This window comes from Ruditapes philippinarum, unplaced genomic scaffold (assembly GCF_026571515.1).
Source record: "Ruditapes philippinarum isolate M1 unplaced genomic scaffold, ASM2657151v2 ctg5360_1_1_1_1, whole genome shotgun sequence".
Taxonomy (NCBI): Eukaryota; Metazoa; Mollusca; class Bivalvia; order Venerida; family Veneridae; genus Ruditapes; species Ruditapes philippinarum.
In genome coordinates this window covers 157,424-178,489 of record NW_026862805.1, presented here as the reverse complement: position 1 = coordinate 178,489, position 21,066 = coordinate 157,424, and the positions used below count along the sequence as shown (strand labels likewise).

General features: G+C 34.4%; 1 protein-coding gene across 16 annotated transcripts in view; it reads right to left on the bottom strand.

Moving 5' to 3' along the window:
- LOC132720286 (nuclear receptor coactivator 7-like) overlaps window positions 1–19,985 on the bottom strand; it is a gene marked incomplete at its 3' end in the record, with an annotated part of 75,315 nt that extends 55,330 nt beyond the window's left edge. For 8 of the 16 annotated variants that reach the window (XM_060704387.1, XM_060704386.1, XM_060704388.1 and 5 more), the window contains 1 exon segment: window positions 19,865–19,985. In XM_060704387.1, coding sequence (XP_060560370.1) covers window positions 19,865–19,914 — 50 coding nt within the window. 16 annotated transcript variants of the gene reach the window in all.
- Window positions 19,986–21,066: the final 1,081 nt, after the last annotated feature.

Below are 21,066 nucleotides of genomic sequence, written 5' to 3'. Positions count from 1 at the left end.
AGGTTATGATGGTGAACAAGTATGGTAAGTTTCAAAGCCATACTTGTAATACTTCTGAAATAAAGTGGGGTGGTACGAAAAACTTAACCAAGGTGTGACGCCAACGCCGACGCTAACGCCGACGCCGGGGCGAGTAGGATAGCTCCCCTTTTCATAGAAAAGTCGAGCTAAAAATGGGTCAAAGACAGAAAAGGCCGTGTTGCATATGTTTACAAATGAGGCTGTGATGTTACTTAAATTTTCCACCACTGTCTTGACCATTGATGTTGAAAATTTAACTTAGTTGGTAATGAGCATCAGACCTGAAATCCAATCCCACAATATGGGACCACATGTCAATGCTGTGAACCAAATATCAAGAAGCTGTGGTAAGTAGTTTCTGAGAAAACTGTTACGAAAATTTCCTACTATCTATTGATCATTAATTATGTCAAAATTCAACTAAGTCGGCAAACATGAAGTTGATGAGCAACAGACCTGAAATCGAATCCCACAGTATAGGACCATGTGATAATGCTGTATACCAAATATCAAGAGGCTGTGATAAGTAGTTGCCAAGAAAACTGTTACGAAAATTTCCTACCATTGACCATAAATGTAGAAAATTTAACTAGGTCAGCAAACAGGAAGTGGATGAGCGACAGACCTGAAATCGAATGCCACAATATGAGACCATGTATTGATGCTGTATACCAAATATCAAAAGGCTGTGATAAGTAAATGCAGAGAAAACTGTTACGAAAATTTCCTGCCATTGACCATTAATGTTGATAATTTAACTAAGTCAGCAAACAGGAATTTGAGGACAGACAGACCTGAAATCGAATCCCACAGTATGGGACCATATGTTAATGCTGTGTGCCAAATATGAAGAGGCTGTGATAAGTAGTTGCTGAGAAAACTGTTACGAAAATTTCTTACTATTGACCACTAATGTTGAAAATTTAAGTCGGAAAACAGGAAGTGGATGAGAGACAGATCTGAAATCGAATCCCACAGTATGGGACCATGTGTTGATGCTGTATACCAAATATCAAAAGGCTGTGATAAGTAGTTGCTGAGAAAACTGTTACGAAAATTTCCTGCTATTGACCATTAATGTTGAAAATTTAACTAGGTCAGCAAACAGGAAGTAGATGAGCGACAGACCTGAAATCGAATCCCACAGTATGGGACCATGTGCTGATGCTGTATACCAAATATCAAAAGGCTGCGATAAGTAGTTGCTGAGGAAACTGTTACGAAAATTTCCTACTATTGACCATTAATGTTGAAAATTTAACTAGGTCAGCAAACAGGAAGTAGATGAGCGACAGACCTGAAATCGAATCCCACAGTATGGGACCATGTGTTAATGCTGTAATCCAAATATCAAAAGGCTGTGATAAGTAGTTGTTGAGAAAATTGTTACTAAAATTTCCTGCCATTGACCATTAATGTTGAAAATTTAACTAAGTCAGCAAACAGGAAGTAGATGAGCGACAGACCTGAAATGGAATCCCACAGTATGGGATCATAAGTTGATGCTGTATACCAAATATTAAAAGGCTGTGATAAGTAGTTGCTGAGAAAACTGTTTACGAAAGTTTTTGCCCCGCCCGCCCGCCGCCCACCGTCGGCCGCCCGACATTCACCATACTATAACCCGGGTTTGCACCAGTGCAACCCGGCCAAAATGGCCATTTTCATTGAAAAGCCTCCTGTTACAAGTTCAAACTGCTATGAAACTATGAAAAATGCTTCAATACTAATCAAACTTGGCACAAATGTGGACTGGACCATTGCCTTTGTAACCACATTCTCAGTTACCATGGCAACGAGGGGACATCTCAAAATTGCCAAAAATTACTATTTTGCTTTTATTTTTTCCATCAAAATTGATTTCAAAGTGATGCAACTTCTCAATGGATTGAGATAGAGTCAAAGGCTTTTCAGCGTTGGTTACACATTACCTTATAATCGACCTGGGGTCATTTTTAGCCTTTCACATGTCCAAAATGGCAATGAAGAAAGGGGCACATCCCCCTGATGTACCTTTTGGATGGGGGGCAGCGCTGAAAAAGTGATCACTTTTTTTACCAACATTTCCCAATTGAAATACAGTGTTTGGGGCCTAAATAGGGTAATTTTTTACTGTTTGAGGCCTTAAAAAGGAAGGGGGGTCGAAAAGCCGTCAAAACATGTCTATATGAAATAAAGGGTTAAAACCATTATTTAAGCCAATCAGCTTCATAATTATAATCCCAAAAATAGTAACACTGGACAGTTCTAAAAATAGAGGTTAGACCAGACTGACAAGTCCCTTTAAAGCAATGCAGCAGGTTTAAGGTCAACTGCCTACAAAAACAAAACATTCATACACAGACTAATGTATCTATCTAAAACCACATGAGGGAGGAAAATCACTTATTTCCTAGCTTTATCAAATTACACCATAAGAAAAATGCTCAATTGTCTGAATAAATTGGCTCATAAAAAACATGATGAGTTTGCTATAGTATTCCCTGAGGAATTCCAAAAAAGGTTATATTTCCATATTTCCATTTTATTAACAGTGCCGGCAAAATCTGATTTTGACTTACTTGTTATTTTTATCTTAATTGTTTTTTACTTGTCTGTATGACACTATAAAAGTAAATTCTTAATAAAAACTGCACTTGTCCATACTGGCTGTGGGACAACCTGGGCAATACAGACAACAGATTTTGTTGCCCCCTGATTTTTGGTTGAAAATAGCCCTATTAATTATAACTAAATCTACAGCTATACTGATAAACCTTGTTGAATAAGCATACATTATACTAATTCTTCATCAAATTCAATACAAAAAGACAAACTCCTGTTTGTTCTGATGAGGAAAATTCTGCTTTGCTTAGGCTTGCTTGTCAGCCATCATATTTTGGCAAATTTCCAGCTAATGTCTTGTGTATTTTGAACCAACAACAATAAGGGGCAGTTTAAGGTAGGTAGATTATGACTCACTCTCAGGGACCAATACATTTCTGGCGAATCAAAATAACTTTGCAAATGTCACTTGGAGAATTTTACGGAGCCATTTCACTACTCCATACGCATATATGCATAATATTATATCAAACATAAATTTAAGAGTCACAAATTCCATCCTCAAAATCATGGAGAAAACAGCAACATTTTCACTTTTAACCTCAAAGAATAGGCTTTCAGACATAAACATACAAGTTTAGAAGATATATGAATTACTGCTTTGTCATTATTGTTAAAAGATTTAGTTTCCACACAACAATTAGATATCCAGTTAATCTTTTGTGATGAAAACATACATTTATCATCATAACTCCTTCTGGCCATATTTTAACCCTTTACCCTTATAGGCGTATTTGACCAGTGCAGATCCAGATCAGCCTGCACATTTGTTAGTCTGCACAGGATCATCACAGTTCACTTTTATATTCACAAAAGAATTTCTGAATGGTGATCCTGATCAGACTGGATTTCAAACCCTTAGTGGTCAATGATGGCAACAGACATAATCCAATGGCCACTGGGCCCATCCTCTGTGGATTTTTCATTAGAATTCAGGCTCAATTCTCCTTACATAAACATGGCCTCTGTGGATTATTCATTAGATTTCAGGCTCAATTCTCCTTACATAAACATGGCCACTGGGCCTATCCTCTGTGGATTATTCATTAGATTTCAAGCTTAATTCTCCTTACATAAACATGGCCACTGGGCCTATCCTCTGTGGATTTTTCATTAGATTTCAGGCTCAATTCTCCTTACATAAACATGGCCACTGGGCCTATCCTCTGTGGTTTCAGGCTCAATTCTCCTTACATAAACATGGCCACTGGGTCTATCCTCTGTGGATCTTTCATTAGATTTCAGGCTCAATTCTCCTTACATAAACATGGCCACTGGACCTATCCTCTGTGATTTCAGGCTCAATTCTCCTTACATAAACATGGCCACTGGGCCTATCCTCTGTGGATCTTTCATTAGATTTCAGGCTCAATTCTCCTTACATAAACATGGCCACTGGGCCTATCCTCTGTGGATTATTCATTAGATTTCAGGCTCAATTCTCCTTACATAAACATGGCCACTGGGCCTATCCTCTGTGGATTTTTCATTAGATTTCAGGCTCAATTCTCCTTACATAAACATGGCCACTGGGCCTATCCTCTGTGATTTCAGGCTCAATTCTCCTTACATAAACATGGCCACTGGGCCTATCCTCTGTGGATCTTTCATTAGATTTCAGGCTCAATTCTCCTTACATAAACATGGCCACTGGGCCTATCCTCTGTGGATCTTTCATTAGATTTCAGGCTCAATTCTCCTTACATAAACATGGCCACTGTGCCCATCCTCTGTGGATTTTTCATTAGATTTCAGGCTCAATTCTCCTTACATAAACATGGCCACTGGGCCCATCCTCTGTGGATTTTTCATTAGATTTCAGGCTCAGTTCTCCTTACATAAACAGTTCTCCTTACATAAACATGGCCACTGGGCCCATTCTCTGTGGATTTTTCATTAGATTTCAGGCTCAGTTCTCCTTACATGAACGCTATTTCAATTTATTTCATCAATATCAACAGCTTTCATCATTATAAAAACAGATTGCCCGTTAAACCCATGTACATCTGGATCAATTACAGTATGTTACTGAGTAGAATATAGCTGATATTTTAGCAAAGAATTTTCTTAAATGTCCAGTTATCTTTATAGAGAGTCTCGCATTGGACTGTGAATCGGGTGACTAGAATTTGATTCCAGGAAATTGCAAGTCACTTTTGTTGTGATTAATCATGAAAACTTTTCTACAGTCATTTGAAATGTATCTCTGCTGTAGCATGTATACAACAATTGTGGCTGAACTGTGCTCTGGTGAATGCAAAGTATAGCTTGTATAGTGTGATGATCCGGAGGGTAAACTACTAACACCAACACCACCACCATCAGAATTTTTTTACAATTAACCATCGTTTAATACTAGTATCTTGTTTGTTTCTGGGAGTATTTTTTGCTTTGTTAGTTGTTTTTCCTTTGTTTCAGTACCAGTTTGTCATAGGCTTCTTCAATGACAGCACGAAACAGTCACATATATTATTTTGGTAATTTTTGTGTATGTAATTGCCAATTAAAAATTTTAGTGTCACAATATCTGAATGTTATGGTTTGAACATTATGGATTGAATGAAATGGTTCACAAAGTAATGGAACAATTAATAATAATACCCTCAGCAAATTGCAAGATCCAATAAATACAATAGAGCCACAGTGTAAAATTAAGTTACTTTATTCAATCTTACCTATACTTTATTCCATAGGTGACCAAATTATAATCTAATCAAACACTTTCCTATTATTTACTACTGAATTAGTTAATAAAGACTCATCTGATAGAAAACAACCAGTAAAACATCTGTAACTTGACTTGAGTCTTGTGCCTTATATAAATATAAACAATGCCGATTTTAATCATTTTACATAGACACGTACTACAAAATTTCATTTAAGTGAACTTATTAGTACAAAATGACATATACCTACAAAACAATATCCTTCAGTATTTTAGAAAGCAATATTGAAAATTCCACTTATAAAACAACGTCCAATATTCCGAACTTGCCATCTCTTTATGATAATACACCAATCACTATAACAAAGTGTCAATTTATGACAACGCAAGGTAAAGAAAATAGCAAGCAAAATACATACTTAAAAACTCTATCCCTTTTCAGGATTCACACGATCTACGGATATTGATATCGTGACCCACTGTATCAGCTGCGGAGACTGTTTACAGAGAGGGTATATACGTAGTAGGATAGTGGTACACTTCAGAGCTACAAGACTTCAATGATACCATATAAACACATAGCACACCAATCAATAATGCTAAACTGACTTATAGATTTTTTCTCTCCTTCATTCTAGGTATGTCAGCACAAGAGGAGCCCTTCTCCAATAAATCACTAACCCCAATTAAACAATATTATACTTTTTTGTTAAAAATTGGAACAAAGAATGTTCATTGTGATCAAGATAAAAAATTCTGATCTATAAACGACATAAAACTTCTTTTGTAAATGGGATCAGAGAACATTAAGTGTGTCAGTAAACTAAAAATACATGTACTATCAATTATTATTAAGACCATTAATATGTTAACTCAACTCTTTGAGCTCAATTGTCAGCAGCCTATGATGATATTTACAGCCCCTAAGAGTGGTGACAGCCCTTAAAATAGGGGTAACTGTCCCTAAAATAGTGATGACAGCCCCTAAAATTGGGGTGACAGCCCCTAAAATAGTGGTGACAGCCCCTAAAATTGGGGTGACTGTCCTTAAAATTATGATAACAGCCCCTCAAATAGTGGAAACAGCCCCTAAAATAGGGTTGACTGCCCCCAAAATAGTAGTGACTTAACCCCTAAAATAGTAGTGACAGCCCTTAAAATAGTGGTGACTGCACCTAAAATAGGGGTCACTGCCCTAAAATAGTAGCGACTGTCCCTAAAATAGGAGTGACTGTCCCTAAAATTATGATGACAGCCCCTTATATAGTGGACAGTCCCTAAAATAGGGGTGACAGCCCCTAAGATAAACGGTGACAGCCCCTCAAAAAGTGGTGACAGCCCCCAAAATTATGATGACAGTCCCTCAAATAGTGGAAACTGCCCCTAAAATAGGTGTGACTGTCCCTAAAATAGGAGTGACTGTCCCTTAAATTATGATGACAGCCCCTTATATAGTGGACAGTCCCTTAAAATAGGGGTGACAGCCCCTAAGATAAACGGTGACAGCCCCTCAAAAAGTGGTGACAGCCCCTAAAATTATGATGACAGCCCCTCAAATAGTGGAAACTGCCCCTAAAATAGGGGAGACTGTCCCTTAAAATAGGGATGACCCCATTTATTATCTGCATCAAAATGGAAATTAAACATTTGGACACCTATCATTTTGACTAAATGTACATCTAGTTTATTTTTACTTTATTAGTCAATATTCCCTGATAGAAGTCATTATACATACCATGACAGATGTTTCATAACAACAACAACAACATAAATAGATTATAATTAAAATTTATCAAAAATCTGACACTATCAGCTTATATAATCTGTGATTCATTGTCAGCCATGTTATAAACAGTCATCAGCCAAAGACATATACATCGTACTTGGTTTATATTTTCCAATGATATTACAGTGAAAGTTGAGAAAACCGGATGGCTTTCAGACCAAGGGTTTTGTCTGGTTTTCTTAGCGGTCCAGTTTTCTTAATGTCCCCTTTAGAATCCTATTTACCGAGCATCAACTTACAACAGATGCTGTATATTTGCTTTTTCATGATCATATGTAAGTATATTGCTTAATAAGAAAGTGATGAATTACAAAGTAACATGTTTTATTTATTTTTGTCACTTTATTGCATCTGAATACAATAAAAATTTGATTTAAAACAAACAGCAGTTATCTCATAAAATACAAACCTAATATACACACATGTTTACATTTGGGTACTGGTTAATGATTTAACGAACATAGTTTACTTTGTTTATTTTTAATAATGCCCCCCCCCCCCCACCCTCTGTAAATATTGCCGATTCCTTATTTAAAGGTCTTGGCAAAGTTTCACTGTCTTTAATTAATTCAACTTGGTCAATTATAGAAAGCTCTCGAAGAGCTCATTTTGGCGATGGAATATAACTTGGTGCCGATATATGTCTTTTCTGTTTCGTTGATATTTTGGGAAATGAATATAGTCACAAGAGCCCGGTTTGAGCCGGGTGATGCTCCCCGAATAGGTTTTGGACACAGGAAAGTACACCTCTTGTAGTTTCAGAGTTATGTCCGTGAAAAAAGTTCAAAGTGCAATAATTCCAAAATTAGGCAAGGCAGAGTTACAGTTCTTTGCACTGCACTTCTAATCAATGTGATCTATCAACCTACAAAGTTTCTTGATGATATCTCTTATGATTTCCGAGTTATGTCCTGGACAATTCAAAAAGTAAAAATAAACAAAGGGCAATAACTCCAGAATTAGGCAAGGTAAAGTTATGATTCTTGTGCACTGCACATCTACCCTTTGAGATTTATCTACCTACAAAGTTTCATGTTGATATCTCTTATAGTTTTACAGCTATGTCCTGGACAAGATTTTTCTAAAAGGGGAGATTATTCAAAAATAAGGCTTAACAGAGTTATGGTTCTTTTGCACTGCACCTCTACTCAATGAGATCTATCTACCTACAATGTTTCATGTTGATATCTCTTATAGTTTTAGAGTTATACCCCAGACAAGATTTTTCTATAAGGGGAGATAATTCAAAAACCAGGCAAAATAGAGTTATGGTTCTTTGACACTGCACTCCCCCTCGATGCCCTCTACCACTGTATGAAGTTTCAACAAATTATCTCCAAGGGTTTTCAAGTTATGTTCCGGACAAAGTTCAAGTTCAAAGTATTAAAATAAACAAAGGGCAATAACTCCAAAATTAGGACAAAAAGAGTTATTGTTCTTATGCACTGCACATCTAAGCATTCAGATCTATTCACCTACAAAGTTTCATGTTGATATCTCTTATAGTTTTAGAGTTATGCCCCAGACAAGATTTTTCTATAAGGGAAAATAATTCAAAATCCGGGCAAAATAGAGTTATGGTTCTTTGACACTGCACTCCCCCTCGATGCCCTCTACCACTGTATGAAATTTCAACAAATTATCTCCAAGGGTTTTCAAGTTATGTTCTGGACAAAGTTCAAGTTCAAAGTATTAAAATAAACAAAGGGCAATAACTCCAAAATTAGGACAAAAAGAGTTATTGTTCTTATGCACTGCACATCTACGCATTGAGATCTATTCACCTACAAAGTTTCATGTTGATATCTCTTATAGTTTTAGAGTTATGCCCCAGACAAGATTTTTCTATAAGGGGAGATAATTCAAAAACCAGGCAAAATAGAGTTATGGTTCTTTGACACTGCACTCCCCCTCGATGCCCTCTACCACTGTATGAAGTTTCAATAAATTATCTCCAAGGGTTTTCAAGTTATGTTCCGGACAAAGTTCAAAGTATTAAAATTAACAAAGGGCAATAACTCCAAAATTAGGATGAAAAGAGTTATTGTTCTTATGCACTGCACATCTACGCATTGAGATCTATTCACCTACAAAGTTTCATGTTGATATCTCTTATAGTTTTAGAGTTATGCCCCGGACAAGATTTTTCTATAAGGGGAGATAATTCAAAAACCGGGCAAAATAGAGTTATGGTTCTTTGACACTGCACTCCCCCTCGATGCCCTCTACCACTGTATGAAGTTTCAACAAATTATCTCCAAGGGTTTTCAAGTTATGCTCCGGACAAGACAACGGACGGACGGACAGACGGACAAGGCGCCGACTATAATTATGCTCCCTCGAAATTTTTCGGGGAGCATAAAAAGCAACGCAGTATAAAAATACTCTATGAATTGAATTAATACTCATTTTAACTTACTAATTCTTTGTGCATTTTTGCAGTAATATAAAATGGATTTCTATGCTTTACAATAACTCAAACTGTGAAAATGGACATAATAAATAAATCAGACAATCATTGTCCCGTTAACGCTCACGAAGATTTTTAGACACAACAAATTGACAAGTACACAAGGTTATTCACACCTTTGGCGTCCAGTTGTGTTGGGTTATTATCTATATAATTGACTTTGTAGTCCCCTATCAACCGTCTGATATTTGGTTTTTACAGATTCTGGTATTGTCAATGATCAATGATACTGTATTATTCGCCCGGTATTTAGAGAGTTCTGATTTTCTCAGCGTCCGGTTTTCTCATCTTTCACTTTAGAAATAAAGTTGGTAAAAACTCGTATACATTGGAATGCAACTGGCACCCACAAAATTTCTATCCAGTCCGCGCGACAAACTTGTCGAAATAGGTCAACACACAAACTTGCACAAACTTCAAGAAAATCGGATTGACCTCCTTATTTAGAAAGAAGAAATTTTAGACCAATGAGTCAAAGGAGGCAATCCTCTCTAAACCAATCAAAATTAACTTTATAAAGCGGGTGTTCGGTAGAACTTACAAAATTTACAAAATTTAAAACAAACTCTGCTTATTACAAACATGTAATTAATTATATACATCCCAATGTATACGGTTTATAACATTTAAATAGAAACCAACATAAATAACAGTCAGCCCATAATGAATTGGTCAGAAAACGTTCCAGACATGCCTTCTTCGCAAGTATGCAAACTCTACAATTATAGGTAATATTTTAAAATTTTTTAGCTATATTAAATATTAATTAGTCCTGTTATAAAAGATGATAACCTATATAAACGTCTTGGCCGATTTTAAATTAAGTGCCTTTAATTATTAAATTTAGATTTCTCAAACTTAGTATGGGATTGCCCCATCTTCCTCCCATGGCAGAGGTTGTACGTAGAGACTACCCTGTCATGGGGGATATGGTATGCACATAAACACATGTACGGATATAACAGTTAGTAATTAAACATCAGCTCCCCCTTTTTAAAAGGTTATAAATGAAGTATATGCTCGCCCATATGGTCTCTTTCCGGTGGCGAGGGTTAACAAACCCAAACACACACACATCATCTTTCACTATATCTGGGACTTTCATAACATTGTGATATTCACTACATGAAACAAATTCAGGATTTCTTTATTTATTGAAATATCAATATTTTCATTATATATGTATCAAAAAAGTATGTATGACCAAAAAATTAAGCTGGTTTAAAGAAATGTACACCATTATGGGAAATTTCAGGATAAAATTGGAAAGTAGGGAGGAAAAAGGGCTACATTGGCATCATTTTAATGCAAGAAAAAAGCTCATTTGCAGCTGAAATATCAACAATACTTTTAAGCTGAAATGATAATTTCCCCAAATTACTTATTATACATGACTGCTACGTTATTTTCCAGTAAAACAAAACATGTTTTCTGATTACTAAACATTATTATCAAAATTATTATTAATATGAAAGCATATAGGAATTGAGAACTTGAAAATGTCATGTTAATTTCTAAACATGGAAACATGCAATAATGTCATGAGAATTATAATTGAGCCGCGTCATGACAAAACCAACATAGTGGGTTTGCTACCAGCAGGGATCCAGACCAGCCTGCGCATCTGGGCTGTCTGATCAGGATCCATAGGCTGGTCTGGATCCATGCTGGTCGCAAACCCATTATGTTGGTTTTTGTCGTGACACTGCTCATATGTCTATTACATGCATTTTATGAAATATTTATCTCCCATAATGTGTAATCATCATCAACAGACTAACCTTCAATATCTGTTTTTACATTTGTCTGCTAACTAATTCAAGGTCTTCCACTAATTCCTCAGTAAACAAAATAGTCTGTACTCTAAATAGAGGTCCAATTATGTTGAAAATGTTTAATTTTGCCAATAAAAACAAATAATTGTTCAGCAAAATTGTTCTTTTAAAGCAACTTCCTTGGATTTTTTTATACAGTTTCCCCTATTTAAAAATTTACTGCATGTGATCTGTAGAAAATAGAAATAATTCAAAGTCATTTATGCAAATTTACTGCATTTTTTTTACATTTTTGCAAAGACGGAAAATTTAAACTTAGCATAAGTCAGAGAATTTTCTTAAATTACCCATGATTAAAGACAATCAAATTTGAGACGAATTGATAAAAAAAATTTGGGGACCCCATCCTACTTTTTGAGTGGCGTATCTGCTCAAATTGAGTATTTTTACTCTTTTAGGTAATTAATGTCTTAATTTTACCTATAAAGGCACTTTATGCCTCAAAAACAGATAAGTTCTTCCTTCTTCAAACATAACAAGAACTGTCGGAGGACAGTAACGCTCGACTATTCGAAAATTTGTCACTAGGGTGTTTCATTGAGTATAATAATGCTTACCTATATGAATACATAAAATTGTCCGAAAAGGTACAAACCCTTCAAGTTTCAATACATTCCCTTCAGTAGTTATGGAGATACAAGCTTACACACAAAAACTTAACCAAGAATTTCTAAGTCGAAAAAGGGGCATTATTATGTAAAAAAGCAAATCAGAGTTATGGGACTTGTGCCAATCATCTAAGATAATCACAGAAAACAAGTGTGTGAAGTTTCAATCCATTCCCTTCAGTAGTTATGGAGATACCAGCTTACACGCAAAAACTTAACCAAGAATTTCTAAGTCGAAAAAGGGGCATTATTATGTAAAAAAGCAAATCAAAGTTATGGGACTTGTGCCAATCATCTTAGATAATCACAGAGAACAAGTGTGTGAAGTTTCAATCCATTCCCTTCAGTAGTTATGGAGATACCAGCTTACACGCAAAAACTTAACCAAGAATTTCTAAGTCGAAAAAGGGGCATAATTATGTAAAAAAGCAAATCAGAGTTATGGGACTTGTACCAATCATCTTAGATAATCACAGAGAACAAGTGTGTGAAGTTTCAATCCATTCCCATCAGTAGTTATGGAGATACCAGCTTACACGCAAAAACTTAACCAAGAATTTCAAAGTCGAAAAGGGGCATAATTATGTAAAAAAGCAAATCAGAGTTATGGGACTTGTACCAATCATCTTAGATAATCACAGAGAACAAGTGTGTGAAGTTTCAATCCATTCGCTTCAGTAGTTATGGAGATACCAGCTTACATACAAAAACTTAACCAAGAATTTCTAAGTCGAAAAAGGGGCATAATTATGAAAAAAAAGCAAATCAGAGTTATGGGACTTGTGCCAATCATCTTAGATAATCACAGAGAACAAGTGTGTGAAGTTTTAATCCATTCCCTTCAGTAGTTATGGAGATACCAGCTTACATACAAAAACTTAACCAAGAATTTCTAAGTCGAAAAAGGGGCATAATTATGAAAAAAAGCAAATCAGAGTTATGGGACTTGTGCCAATCATCTTAGATAATCACAGAGAACAAGTGTGTGAAGTTTCAATCCATTCCCTTCAGTAGTTATGGAGATACCAGCTTACATACAAAAACTTAACCACAGGGACGCCGACGCCGACGCCGACGCCGACGCCGACAAATGGGTGACTGCATTAGCTCGATTATTCTGCGAATAGTCGAGCTAAAAATAGGTTTTATAATGTTAAAAAAATGGTTTTAAATTATGTTAGGCGCCTTTCATCTCCACAAAATAACACTGAATGTGAAATCATATGTCATAAAAGTTTCATTAGAAACAAAGTACATCTGTTGTTTTTTGACTTCCATACAAAACACTAAATCACTATAGCTGTACAAATTGCCAAAACCAAAATTTTGGCAATGAGTAATTTTCTGGAAACTATGATAAAAAAAAAAAACAAAAAAAAAACCTTTTATGACATAAAATTAAATTAAAATCATTTCTGAGAAATAATGGGCCTTTAATTCAGTCCTAATGATAATTACAGTTAATTTACTCGAATAATTACTAGTACAACATGCTTATGTCATGAATTCACTTCAGTCAATTTTAACGGTTACCACACTCACTGATAAAACTGAAAGTAATTAGCCCTTAATGCTGTCAGACTATAGGGAGCCAATCCAGCGGCTGTTTACATCTGTGCAGTCTCTGACCAGACTCCTATACTGTTTGTAGCTTAATTTGGCATCTTGATATTGAAATCCCTTAAAATTTGAATGGACTGTCCAAAGTTTTAGCTATTTATATTAGACAAATTCAGAAGGTTTAAAGATTACAGAATTTAGATATCAAATAAAAACAGAAATGTCAGCCAGCCATGCAGATTATATATCTGTGGATTGGACTCAGTTGTTCAATTTGTTCAATACCAGTGGCATGGGCAAAATCTGAATCACTGATGGTGGAGGTGTTTGTGTTAGTTGTTTACTTTTGCTTTTTGATTGGGTTTTACAACTTGCACACCAACACAGTATTAAGGTCATATGGCCACTTACTAGCTTTACTGGTAGATTTCTTCTTGTCTTATTTCAGTCACAAATTTTGTTCCAAGGGAGTGAGAATCAATCTGAATTTAAAAATCAAAGGGAGACAACTACTTTTAGACTAAATTATCAAAAGGGAGGTAATAAAATTATCAAGATAATTTTTTTTCTAGTGAAGAAATTATGTGCACTTAATTCCAAATAAATGTGTGATTCAGCAACCTTAGTTCTTAGTTGACTGAAGTTCTGTAACCAGTACAAAAAAAAAATTGGAAACCATAAACGGAAATTGCATCTTTGAGATAAACATCTTAAAGCATCTATTAAAGACATGAGGCGATGTGATGTTGAAGGAAAGCAATATCTGTAATAAAATCTTGTGATTGATGAGAGAATGAAACTGTCTCTGGCCCAATTCATGTCTTACAATGTACAAATGTACGTCACTGAAGCCTCATTTACAAAAATATTGATAAAAATCAGCGCACTATTCATCTCGGCCTGACTTGTATATATTTCGGAGGAAAATAATGAATATGTAACTTTTTCCCTGGCTACAGCAATGAGGAGAGAAGGGGGATGGATAAGGGATGATTGCAACTGCTCTTATAAGATTGCTTTTACATTTTCTCTAAATAGAGAATAATCCTTTGGGACTTAACATCAATTCTTATAATGCACAAAAGCTATTTTCAGAATGTATACACTAAAACTGTTAGTCATGTTTTTAATATATTTAATGCATTCCCTTAAGCTCGCTTTGGTAATGTGCAATATTTCAGACTATTTTATATCTCCATTCAGTTAACACTATAATAAATGGAATTGGATCGGTTTTATTTGAAAGAAAAAATGAAACTGCAACATTTATAGGCGGCCATAGGAAACTGAGCATTGCTCAGACTCACAGTATACTTTAAAGTTACAATCACTTATAAATACAAGAGGGCCATGATGGTCCTGAGTCGCTCACCAGAAACAACTGCTTTTCAGTCTTGGAAACTATCCATTGTCAATATTTTCTAATATTAAATTTGAGCATAGAATATGTTTAAACAATAATTAGAAGAAATGTCATGACCTGCAACATTTAAGCTTTAGCTTAAACGGGGCCAATCAAATTAATATGAGCAAATTTGATAAAAGACTACCTAAGAATGCTACAGATAAAGTTTGGTGATCATCCATTAATTAGTTCTGTAGAAATAAACGTTTAAAGGTTTTTCTATTTTTGGCTTTAGTGGCCCCTAAAAGGGGCCAATGAAATAAATATAAGCAAACTTGATAAAAGTACCTAAATAACTACCTAAAAAACATCATTATTCTCTTCTACAGAAAGTTTAAAAATTAGTTCTTCACATTAAAAAAATTTTTAAAATAATAATTTATCAAAACTTTACCTTCTTAGCAAAACTTTCGCCCTCATTATTTTTGTAATATTATAAACTCCATTAAGATAATTGAAAAAAAAATGTGATTTCATACACAGTTATCACAGTCTTTTCCCTATAACATATATCAATGATATCATAAACATAACATATCATACACAATGACCAATGACATTATCTTAAGAAATCTAATCTGTTCAAATATTAAAGCACCCTGTTCAAATTTCCAAGGTGTAAAGTATTTTTCATTACTATGTATTTTCATATAATATAAACTTTGTTTTGTTTTGTTTGTTTGTTTCATTTTACACCTTTTCCCAACAGTATTTCAGTCATATAGGCAGGTAGTTTTCTAACCATCGTTTCTGGAGAGTTACACCAGTACTAGACTACCTTCCTCCACGCTTTACTACCAAAGCATCTCCCGGGGATCGAACCCACGCCAGAGAGGTAACTGGATTAGAAGTCATTGACTCTAACCCCTCGACCACGGAGGCGGTTTGGCAATTGGTATAATTGGTATTTGGTAATTGGTATAATTATAGTGAATTATGAAGTATGTCATGAATTTCTGAGGGATAATAAATGTGCCTTTAAAGAATCACTCTTAGGCTACAACATAGTTGCTTTAAAAATGGACCTAGCTATATAATGTGTCCTATATATAGGTCACTGTCTTACAAACTGTTCAACCTTCTTTAATCAATATAAAAACATGTACAATCAATACTGTATTTTAAACTGTACTATCTTGGACAAGATACGGTATTGAAACTGTCTTTATTTAATCAGTGCATTTATAACCTGCTGTTACCTTTGATGTAAGAAACTTTACAGAAACTGTCAGGTAGGTAAGCCGTTGTTTCCTTGAGCAAGAAACTTTACACTCAATGATCTGTCAGAACTGGTTGGTTCCATGAACAGATTCAGGACTGTTTTAATAAGCTTCTAATACAATCCAATAAGATAAATAAGTATCAACTAAACTGGAAAATGCAGCATTTCACTAAAATGCTTATATCTGTATAATGATAATATAATTTAAGGTTCATGTTAATAATGGTAAACAACAAAAAAGATTTTTTATTTGGTATAGGTATTTAGTTCAGAGGTCAGTCAACTAAATTCCCAAATATAGGACTAGTTCAACCCTGGTGTGTCACATGACATTCATAGCTATAATGCTATTAGTACTGCTTCTTGTAACCTGAGGCACCCTAAACATCAATGAACAATTTTATCATATTTTGGTGGGTACCATCTTTTTCCATTTCCACTAGGTGGCTCAAATAGCTGAGGTACAGCATATGGGGAAGATGCATTAAATCGTCATCTCCTGTCATCCCAGCTATTGTACATTTTGTTACACTTAATTGGTGTATAACTGAAGAATCCCAGTACATGAAATTTCCTTTTAAAGTTTAAATAAATTATCAAGTAGTCACACTTTATGAATGTGTACATGTTATTTTAATCAGAATCAATAGAAGTATTTTAAATATGGCAAAACATTGAGCCTATAATATTGCATCATTTTAACATAATATCTTTAGTTAAATTAAGCCTTGAGCCTGCTGGCAGCAACTCAGATCATGCCCATGCTACTAGTGGAGACCAAGATCAGGATGTATGTTGAGGGCTGATGGCAAAACTGTTGTAAGTCCTTCTTTATTTCATAAAGGTTACTGCAGTTTTGCAGTCAACCTTCAATGTGCTATCTGACTGTGGTTTGCACTGCATTTTTACACACACAAAAATCACAGTCAAATGAAAGGCAAAAATGCTGCTTATTTTGCCTCCCCCTCCCACTTTGTCCCCTCCCCCAGGGCTGGTGGTGTCTCAGGGTGGGTCTCAAATGACTGGTTCATATGTTATTGAAACAGCCCAACAAATAAAATGATATTCATCGATCAATGATAATTAAAGGTTACTTAAATGGTGTTAAAAGGGCAACAGTTCTCTTATCACTTGGCAAATATTTTGCAAATGTTTTGCAAACATTAAAGTAAGCCTTCCACAGATAAACTTGCATGAACTTCTCATGACATTATGAAACATTTGTACAGGGATAGGGGGGTAATCATAATTTATTAATGGAGACTTTAATAATGAATATCAATGAAACGAGCTGTCGGTAGGACAGCAACGCTCGACTATTCTAAGTGCTTGATAGTAAAAAAGCCTTGATAATGTAAAATTTCCTAAGTTAACAAAAGGGCAAAAATTTTCTTTAAATCCATGTTACAGTTATAGGCCTTGGAGAGAGTCCTATTATGCTCACAAAGAAGAGTATAAAATTTCATCTTGTTTCAAAGCCATATGTCAATGGACTTTGAAAATATTTGAGGTATTACAAAAGCTTTAACGAAAATTCTACGTCAAAAAGCGGCATAATTCTGTCAAAATGCTTGATAGAGTTACCTCCTCCTGTCTACAGGTTGGGGTCATGATGGTGAACAAATGTGCAAAGTTTCAAAGCCATATGTCAATGGACTTTGAAAATATTTGAGGTATTACAAAAACTTTGACCAAAATTCTTAGTCGAAAAAGGGGCATTATTCTGTCAAAATGCTTGATACAGTTACCTCCTCCTGTCTACAGTTTGGGGTCATGATAAAAAACAAGTCTGCAAAGTTTCAAAGCCATATGTCAAAGGACTTTGAAAATATTTGAGGTATTACAAAAACTTTAACATAAGTGGTTACGCTGACGCAGATGCCGAAGCTCAGGTGACTACAATAGCTCTACTTATTCTTATCAAATAGTTGAGCTAAAAAATCTATTGCTGGTAATACGAAAAAAAGAGGAGAGACTTTCCAATATATATACACCTGGAGAAATTGAAAGACCTTTCCCTCTTTATATTATTGCATAGAGTTAATATTTATTCTAAATTTTCATCACCCTACAGAAAACATATTTCAATATATTATAATTATATTCAAATCTCTATAGTTACTCTTCTGTTGGAAAATGTAATATTACTTGACGATTTTCTATAAAATCTAGGGGAGACATTCATAAAGAAGCCATTTCATAATAAAGCAGCTATTTTACAATTTCAATAAAGTGGTTAATTTCTTGCTATGAGATATATACACGTTTTTGCAGCTTTATCTTACACAATATTAATAACGTGAGGTAATGACTTCATCTATTCACCACTATCTGCCTTCAATATCATCTTTATTATGTCCTGAATCTTAATATAAAATCCCAACATTTTCAATTAATATGTCTGTAGAAATAACATGACAAGGACATCACAACTAGAATCGCTGGTTATTATCTTATATTTAATTATATAATGCAGTATGTTCGGGAATATACATGTTTATCGTGGGTAACCGACAATGCACAACTAGTAGCTTAAACGTTTTTATCTCGATACTTCACTCAGCTTCAGGTATCATCAATTTCTGTGTGCAGGTAGCTTTATTTTTATTTTTAATTTGTCCATGAAATACCTTAGACTTCAAATGGACTGCTCCATAGTCTGGGCAAATTCATTACACAAATTCAGGAGGTTAAAGTAAACAATCAGGCAAGAATATACAAATAAACAAGATTAATATTACACTAAATACAAAAACATTGTGATTTTACTTGACACAGTTCAGCTAAAATGTAACATAAAAAACATTCAAAATTGTTCTGTTTATTTACATAGCTGACAAACATTGCCCCTTTGATTTCATGTCAATAAAATCTTCATTTATAACAACTATCTGTCAATATAAGTTATTTTCCAGGTCACCAAGGAATTTCCACCTGTTAACAACATACATATTGTAATATCAAACAAATTTTTACAATGACCTCATGGTTAGATACCTGACTTATCTTCTTCTTTTTTTAAATTGAAACAAAATGTTTGTCATTTTATTATTATTAGCTATTGCCACCAGAAAAGAACCAAGCTGTGCAGTGTGACCAGTCTCTATACAGTTTGTGTTTGTTTTTCTGGGGTTTTTTTTTATGTTTTTTTTTAAATTCTAACTTAAACATGATTATTTGGTCATACTGGCAGTCTATCAAAGCTAACCAGCTTTCCTGAATAACTAACCAGTTTTTAACCAATTTCTCAACAAGTGACCAACTACTAATCCAACATAATTTCTGAATCAGCAGTGAAAAACAAATGACTATAACAACTCAATATCCGAGATCAATTGTCACGGGAAAATTATGCCTCCCCAAGGATTCGAACCAGCAACCCATGGTTCTCTTATCCGATGCTCACACCCCATATTGAGCTTAATGGGCGAACAGGCTGATTTCTTGTATTTTGATATTGTAATCCCTTAAATGTTTTAATGGACTGGTGGGCAAATGAATTTCAAGGGATTTCAATTAACAAAATACCAAAACTGAGCCATTAACAGTTATAGAGCTTGGTCACACTGCAGGATGGTCTGGCTCTTTATATACTGATGGCAATGGCTTATCACATTCAGTCCCAACAGGTTATGGGTTAATTTAGCTCAAATTTTAACAACAAAAAGGCATGCAGCCATTTAATTACCTGAATGATCCAAACCCAAGTTTGTCTATTATTGTCCCTTTTTTGCTCATTTTTCACCCTGAACTTCTACATGTGACCTTGACCTTTGCTCTTTCAAAAAGCATCACTTTCATCTGTCTTACACTAAAATTAGAAAATATGAGTATTATTTCATTTATTAATTTATTATAAATTTATTTTTCAAAACAAAACTTTGTATTTAAAATTAAAAAGATGAATCAATCTATGGCTTAATCATGTAACACTTCAGTGGGTCTACTATTGTCTACTGACATCACACAACATAAAATATTATGGACACTGTACAATGAAAAGTTGTGTATTGAAAACTTAAATTGACTTAAAAGTAAAACAAAAAGTTTAAGAATGTAGATTTAATTTTAAGGAATAATTGATGCAGCTAAAATTGTTTAAATCAATCAGATTTGTAGTTGATTTGAATTTCATCAATCAAAAATGTATTTTTAACAATAAATTGAATAAAATATCTAAAATGCTTCAAAGATAAAATATTAAATCAAAAGATAGAAAATATTCATAAATCTGGAGTAACTCTTATGAAATAATTATGGTTGAAACAGGAAATGTTTCTAAACTATAAGCACCATATGCTCAGAAGGGCTAAAATATTTAAGTATTGAAAAGGTTGCATGCAGGTGCAGCAGGTCATATTTGTTCAGTTTTGTCATTTCTTTCATTGGTTGAGCATTATGCTTTATTTTTAAAGTGCAAGGATGTAATTATTAATCTGTCCTGTCTTCAAATATAAGGCTCTTTTAGAGCATTGCTTGCAGTATAAACACTTGTATGTTAAGAGTAACAACTATCCATAACCATTTTTTATAGTCTAAAGTTAAAGAGGACATAACTCCTTAAAATATTGCTTTCAGGATAATGCCCCTTGTCTTACATTAAAGTTACAATTCTTGATTGTCATAATAATCAAGTATTCCAAGTTTCATTTTCATAATTATCCTTTATAATTTTGTAAACATTTTACTTCATAAGCAATTTTGACAAGCATTCTAACTTAAATCGAAGTTAAAAAGGGGCATAACTCCCAAATACAGCTTTCAGAATATATCCCCTTGTCTAACAACTATGCTTTGTCATAATGATAAAGTATTCTACGTCTCATGTTGATACCTTTTAACAGTTTTGAAATCATTCTACTAAATTGGCAATTTTCACAAATTAAGTTA